At 42.5% G+C, this 7360-nt stretch overlaps 1 protein-coding gene across 1 annotated transcript in view; it reads left to right on the forward strand.

Moving 5' to 3' along the window:
- The window catches only part of PDCD10 (programmed cell death 10), a 102230-nt gene extending 101487 nt beyond the window's left edge, over positions 1 to 743 (forward strand). Inside the window, exon 8 of the mRNA XM_075340657.1 lies at positions 258 to 743. Within this exon, the coding sequence (XP_075196772.1) occupies positions 258 to 339 (82 nt within the window). The 3' untranslated portion in view covers positions 340 to 743. The remainder of the gene's footprint in view (positions 1 to 257) is intronic.
- Positions 744 to 7360: the final 6617 nt, after the last annotated feature.

A 7360-nucleotide genomic window follows, 5' to 3' on the forward strand; every position in this document is an offset into this window, starting at 1 on the left:
TATTTGTGAAGAGCATGCTTTTATTTAAATACCTTACTTTCATGATTAAAATTTCATTGTAGCATGAACTTTTTTACATAAACTTCACCCAAAATCCAAATATCCCTAACTTGTCAGTTCCATACTTAAGAAAACTAAGCAGATTGGAGAGCTGCGAACTATGTCAAACTAAGGTTTGGGTTTTTTTTGTCTTAATGTGTATTGCCTAGGTCTATTTGTATTTCTCACTTTTTTTTTTTTTTTTCTTCTCTCCACAGGGCATTAAATGTATTTATAAGTGCCAACCGCCTAATTCATCAAACCAACTTGATACTCCAGACCTTTAAAACTGTGGCCTGAACAGTGTAAATGAATGAGAGCTGTAATTTTAAGTGGTGGACAGAGCTACTTTTATTATGTAAATTAAGTTTTGACTGTAAATTATCAGTTCCGCCAGAGGGACATAAATGCAGGATGTTTAATGGGATTATTGCCATCTTACACCATATTTTTGTAAGATTTATTGTAGCTTATCATAATCTCACAATGAAGATTTTGCATCACTTTTTGCTATTATCATTCTTTTCAGAATTATAAGCCAAAAGAATTTACGCCTTAATGTGTCATTATATAACATTCCTTATAAGAATTGTAAATATTGGTGTTCTGTTTCTGACATTTTAACTTGAAACCGAAGAGCTGCAAGATTATGTATTTAACAATATTTGGTGGCAAATATTCAATAAATAGTTTACAACTGTTAATCTGCAGTCTCTTGCTTAATGGTCTTCTCTTGTACATTGAACTCAAAGGTGTGGAATAAATGGCACTCTTTGGACTGGCACGCTCACATGAGTTTTGTTCTCTGGGGCACACTTCAGAATATAGTCCTATAAAACGTGACAACTGTTTTCCACAATTACAAGCAAATATTCAAAGCAACTGTTCGTTCTAACAAGGTTTCTACAAAGCGAACAGTGTTGTACAATGTACTTTAAGTTGTCCCAAATCAATAGAATGGTTGAAAACTTCTTGAACACTTATCGCCCGATCACTGGGACCCAATCACAACAATATGGCTTTACATAAGTTTGTCTAAATCCATAACCTAAAAAAAATTTCCAGAAACGGAAAGGTCCACAAGTAATATAACCTATAATGCTGTGACCCCAGTGAAGATGTAAAGCAAGATCAAAAATCAGGGGTACACTGAATGAAAGAAAAAGACCACAAAGAATATCTAGTTGAATACAAAGATAATTTATTAATACAAGGTGATACAAATCTGCACAGTGGTGGCAGGGGAAGATGGAGAAACCCCTGCTCAGAAACAATCCACAGAACTACCTGGAATAGCCACAAGATGGCAGTGACACCTGCTAGCAAGGTATATGTGCATATGCTCAAGGCTGCAGTGAACCAAGCTGCTGCAGAGGGAGAAGTAGAGACCAGTAAAGGGAAGTCTGTATGATCCCATAAATTATATCCCCGAAAAAGGCAGCTAGAACAACCATGGACACATTACCTTGCATCATGTCAGAAGCAGGAAAAATCAGGCAGGGCAGGTGTGGGGCGGGGCCTCGACGTGCGTTTCACCGGCACGCTTAATCAGGAGGCTTGGCTAAGAGTGCAGGGTGCAGGATTTATATATGAAAGTGACGGAGCCATTAAGCAAATCGGCGTGCGCAACATCACAACATCATGATGCCACGTCGTTTCATCCTACCCCCCCCCCCCCCCCCCCCCCCCACGGCAGGGAGCATAGGTTGGAAGGTACTGGAGAAAGAATGGATGTATTGCCGTGCTACCACCAATGATTTCCATGGTCCTGAGGAAGGTAACTTGATCCCAGAAACGCATCGACCTCTAAAATAAATTACTAATATTAATCAACACTTCTTCGGATTGGTGGTAGTGCGGCAATACAGCCATTCTTTCTCCAGTACCTTCCAGATTATTCATGTGGAGCTGCAGCAACCACCATTAAATTATACCTTTTTATATAGGAGTTGTGCCTGCCAGCGGAGTGGTTTCAATTTTACCTAACTCACCAGTTATCTGGTAAAGCCCTATTTTGCGATCTTTGTTTTCAGCGGGAGAATAGGTTGAGCATGCTCCATTTATTCTGTATGGGACTGCCGGAAATAGCAAAGTACTGTGCTCTATTTCCGGCAATTTGTGTTGACAATGAATGGAGCGGTTGTATGCATGCTTGACCACTGCTATTTTATATGCTGCTTGGCAAATCGAGCTGGTTTTTTGGGGTTTTATTTAACGCTGCATATGAGGGACCTTAAAGTTCTGTTTTAGTGAGCTTCTATAGCAGAGAATTGTGGCATTAATTTGGCATAAAGCCTGTATCTGGCTCAACATTTTCGCAGGAATTGGCTTAAGTGACCATTGATCAGAAAGCAACAAATTGCAATGGAGCCGCCCCATATCAGAAGCAAGTATTTTGTGTCACAAAGATCAGTGGCAAATATTTTAAAGTGCCACAATTGATTACCAATCTAGGATGCAAGGGTGGTGTTTAGTAGAGATTCGAATACGGTGGATATGGGAAATATGCCGCCTTGTCAATGTCTAATCACCAAACAGGTTTTGTTTTTGTTTTTTTGGTTTTTTTTTTGTGTTGGACAGCATAGCTCAACTACACTGGTGCCATTTGTCTGTGGTAAGCGGGCATTCAATTGTAGCTAGGTGTCTCTGTGGAGACATAATGGTCAGTGGGTGCCCTCGTCCACTGGCCTGGCTGTCTTTAAAAAGACTGCATTGACCTAGGCTGAGCACAATGAACGCCTGTATTCTTTCCCTATGGGCAGACCACTACACAAATGACTCTGGATGAAGGAACTACACTCCAGTAAGACTTCAGTGGGTCGCCAGCAGTTAACATCATATAGTACATTCCCAGTAAGAACTTAAGATGGTACAAATGGGTCTCACCCTTCCACTTGCCTGACAGGGATTAAAATCTTTGGGGCATCCAGAGCCAGCTATCTTAGCCAGCAGCACCCTGCTTTTGGTGGACACCCACTGAGCGGAAATGGCGAAAAGCTTAGGAACCTGACTGAGCACAGTGAGGTATGCAGCCAGATGACAGTTGTCCCAACCTGGGTTCTCCAAGTGAATTCATGGGCTCAGTGTTCAGCAGTGGAGCAGTTCTGTAATCCTTCAGATGGAACCTTGGCTCTTAAGGCCCAGTCACACTAAACAACTTACCAGCGATCCCAACAACGATCCAACCTGATAAGGATCGCTGGTAAGTTGCTAGGAGGTTGCTGGTAATTTGTCACACTGCGACGCTCCAGCGATCCCACCAGCAACCTGACCTGGCAGGGATCGCTGGAGCGTGGCTACACGAGTTGCTGGTGAGCTCACCAGCAACCAGTGACCAGCCCCCAGCCAGCAGCGCCGCGTGGAAGCGATGCTGCGCTTTTAACTAAGGTAAATATCAGGTAACCAACCGCTGGCTCCCTGCTCTCCTAGCTACAGTACACATGGGGTTAATTACCCGATGTGTACTGCAGCTACATGTGCAGAGAGCAGGAGCCGGCACTGGCAGCGTGAGAGCGGCGGAGGCTGGTAACGAAGGTAAATATCAGGTAACCAAGGTAAGGGCTTCTTGGTTACCCGATGTTTACTGTTGTTACCAGAGTCCGCAGAAGCCGGCTCCTGCTGCCTGCACATTTAGTTGTTGCTCTGTCGCTGTCACACACAGCGATGTGTGCTTCACAGCGGGAGAGCAACAACTAAAAAATGGCCCAGGACATTCATCAACAACAAACTACCTCACAGCAGGGGCCGGGTTGTTGCTGGATGTCACACACCGCAACATCACTAGCAACATCGCTGTTACGTCACAAAAGTTGTTCGTTAGCAGCGATGTTGCTAGCGATGTTGTTTAGTGTGACTGGGCCTTTAGGCTGAAGGACACTGTTGACCGGAGCAAGACAAGCAAATCCTTTTTTATATCCACCAGTTCCTATTTTAGGTCATTGTGTCCCACTGGATGAGGGGGGGAAACAATGCTGTTCCCTCATGGTTTACTGATTTAAGTAGACTTCATAATTGTCCTGCAAATGCAGACTAGTACAAGCAGGGTGCTGATGCAATTTATAATCAGCAGATATTCACAAATTAACATACAGAAAGAGGCACCAAACAGTCTGTCATGAAACAATGGCTAATGTGTCTTGATTATCCAAAGATGGATACAATACATCTGGCATAATTAGGAATAGTGCACAAATTTACCAGATTGATGTAGAATAGTCAGTGTCTATGGAATTTCAGTGCTTAGCAGGATAGGGTATGAGGTCATGGGACGTTAAGGCACCACTACTCTGGATCATTAGTCTTCTGGATGTGCTATAGTTTTGTGTGGATGTGATGAGCACACTCTTGCAGAACATAATAGCAGTTTTGCATTTGAGTTTTGCACTTTCTTCCCCATATCTGGCTAATCGGGTGGGCTTAAAGTGACAAACATGAGCTTCAGTTCACAGAGACTACTCCCATCTTTACCCTCATGTGAAAATTAAACAGTTCTAGCCGATTGACATACCATCTTACTTGAGGGGGGAAATAAGTGTCTTAACATCTTAATTTTCTAAACTACTTAGGAACTTTCTGTGAAGAACATTCCTTTGAGCAGTGAAGTGTCAAAAAGAAGGTAACTTTTGGGTTTCTGCTCTTCATGTGCACCATTAGCAGAGTAGCAGAGCCCCTGCGGTGCCAGAGCTAGTCTAAGGCTACTTTCACACATCCGGTTTGAGCACTGCGGCTCAATCCGGCTGTGAAACCTATGCAACGGATGCGGTGAAAACACCGCATCCTTTGCATAAGTTTTTACATGCGGCCGGTCCGTTTTTTTCCGGTTGCGGCATGCTACGGAGCATGCGCAGTGGAAGAAACCGCATGCGGCGGCCGGATGCGTTTTTTTCCGCATCGCGCCGCATCCGGCGTCCATAGGCATGCATTGAAAAATGCGCCGCAGCGGCCGGATGCGGCGCGATGCGGTGGTTTTTGCCGGAGCAAAAAACGTTGCAGGCAACGTTCCATCCGGCCGCGACATCGGCTAAATCTGCCGCATGCGGCAAAAACCGGACCGAACGCAAGCCCCTGCGGCACAATACGGCACTAATGTAAGTCTATGCAAAAAAAACTGCAACCGGCGGCAAAAAAAAAACGGTTGCGGTTTTTCTGCAGCGCGCCGTATTGTGCTGCAGAGCAAAAACCGGATGTGTGGAAGTAGCCTAACACAAGCTGTGTTCCAAAGGCAAAAAGCGTTCTTTCCCACCTGATCCCTACCATTTGCTCAAACAATAGTGTGCAACTACATACGGGGCGTTGCCTCATTTAGCAAAAATTGCATAACAAGTTGTGCTGTTCATATTCTCCTGTTACCCCTTGTGCTTATTAAAACTTTAAAGCTAAAATTACATTTTAGCGGGGGAATTTTTTTTTTTTTTTATCGTCCAATTCTATAACATTTTACAATGTAGCTTATGAATTAACACCCCATCCCCCATAGATTTCCTTATCTGGTATAGTTTTCCAAATGGTGGCACTTGTTGGGATTTATGCTTTTCTGTCATCTCATGGGCTCTGTAAGTGCAACATGGCATCCAATTTTGTGCTCCAAAAAAAAATCATAGTGCTGTTTGAATTCCAAGCCCTGCCCTGTGCCTGAACATTAGCTTTTTACCATATTCCTTCTTCGGAAGAAATTGCGTATCAAAGTATGGGGTCCACTTTCTCATTTTCTGCAGACCCTTATAAGGCCATGTGCGCACGTTTCGTTTTTTCATGCGTTTCCGCAGCGTTTTGAACTGGAGCTTTTTTAATGCAAAATTGCATGCGTTTTGATTTCCAGGCAAAGTCTATGGAAAATAGGGCTTTCTTGTGCACACGATGCTTTTAAAAATGCAGCGTTTATGGTGTAAAAAAAATTTGTCGAAAATCTGTTTTGAAGAAGCAACATGTCAATTGTTTTTACCATTTTGGCAGCGTTTTGGTAACATTGATGTCAATGAGAATTATCAAAACTCATCCTAAAAGAAATTTCTAGCATTTTACATGCTTTTTTGACAAAATCAAAGCATGAGTTTTTGGCATTATAGTGAGGTCAAGAGGTTTCCATTTGTCCTCACATCCATGCCGACTTTAAAAAATGAGTAAAACAATACTTTTACTTTATTTTGAACATAATTTTTAAATCTCTATCATTTTCAGTAAATTATCATTATAGTGTATGATTTAAAGGTATTTTTTTTTCTCCATTTTTTTTTTCCTACTGTTTGAATGTTCAAACTTTATTTGTGTATTTGTATTGAAAACACATCTCAATTTAAGCACTGAAAATGCATGTAAACAGCTGGCAAAACGCTATAAAAACGCATGCGTATTTCCTGTGTTTGTGGTCAAAACCAAATTTGACTGACCAATTCTGCCAGAGGATGCGTTCATTTCTGCAAGGTACTGGATGCAACATGCACACATGGCCTAATACATACCTTAGCTGCTGCATAAACTCACAATACACAGTCCTCCTCTGCAGAATCTTATAATACACACCTCAGCTTCTGGACCTCATAATACATACCTTGTTATAAATGGAGTCAGCTATACACATTAAAGGCTGAGGCCCTTGGATCGCCCCTACTTGCTGAATGCTGGAAATGGAGGCTGGTTATCTGATGGAGAGCAGACCGAGAGAGAGAGTGTGTGTGTGTGTGTGTGTGTGTGTGTGTGTGTATATATATATATATATGTATATATGTGTATATGTGTGTGTGTGTGTGTGTATATATATATATATATATATATATATATATATATATATATATATATATATATATATATATATTCTCATATATAAAGCTGTCTGTCTGTCTGGGATTGGCATCTGCACCGTCGCAGCTACAGCCACAGAATTTTGCACACTCACACTTCTGGACCCCGAGAGCGTCATAGGCTATGTTTTGAGGGGAAATTTTAACCCCGCGCTTTAGTTATTCACCAAAAAACCTGCCTTCATTAAAGCGAATAGAGCTGGGAGCCACAGTGCAGCCAGAACTTCAGAAGAATGCGCAGCCACGCCCTTATATGGAATGTTGGCATGTCACAATGCAGCCAGGGAAAGAGGCAGACACAGGGTGAGAAACAGACATATAAGGTAAGAGACAGACACAGATAAGGTAAGAGACAGACACAAAGAGACAGACACAGGCAAAGAGACAGACACAGGGAAACAGACAGACAGGGAAAGAGAAACCGAGAGACAGTTACTATCCCGGGCAGCGCCGGGTGCTATGTTGTGAGGCGAAATTTTAACCCCGCGCGTTCCAATTTACCAATCAATTTTGCCCCTATCTAC

This window comes from Anomaloglossus baeobatrachus, chromosome 3 (genome assembly GCF_048569485.1).
Source record: "Anomaloglossus baeobatrachus isolate aAnoBae1 chromosome 3, aAnoBae1.hap1, whole genome shotgun sequence".
Classification (NCBI taxonomy): domain Eukaryota; kingdom Metazoa; phylum Chordata; class Amphibia; order Anura; family Aromobatidae; genus Anomaloglossus; species Anomaloglossus baeobatrachus.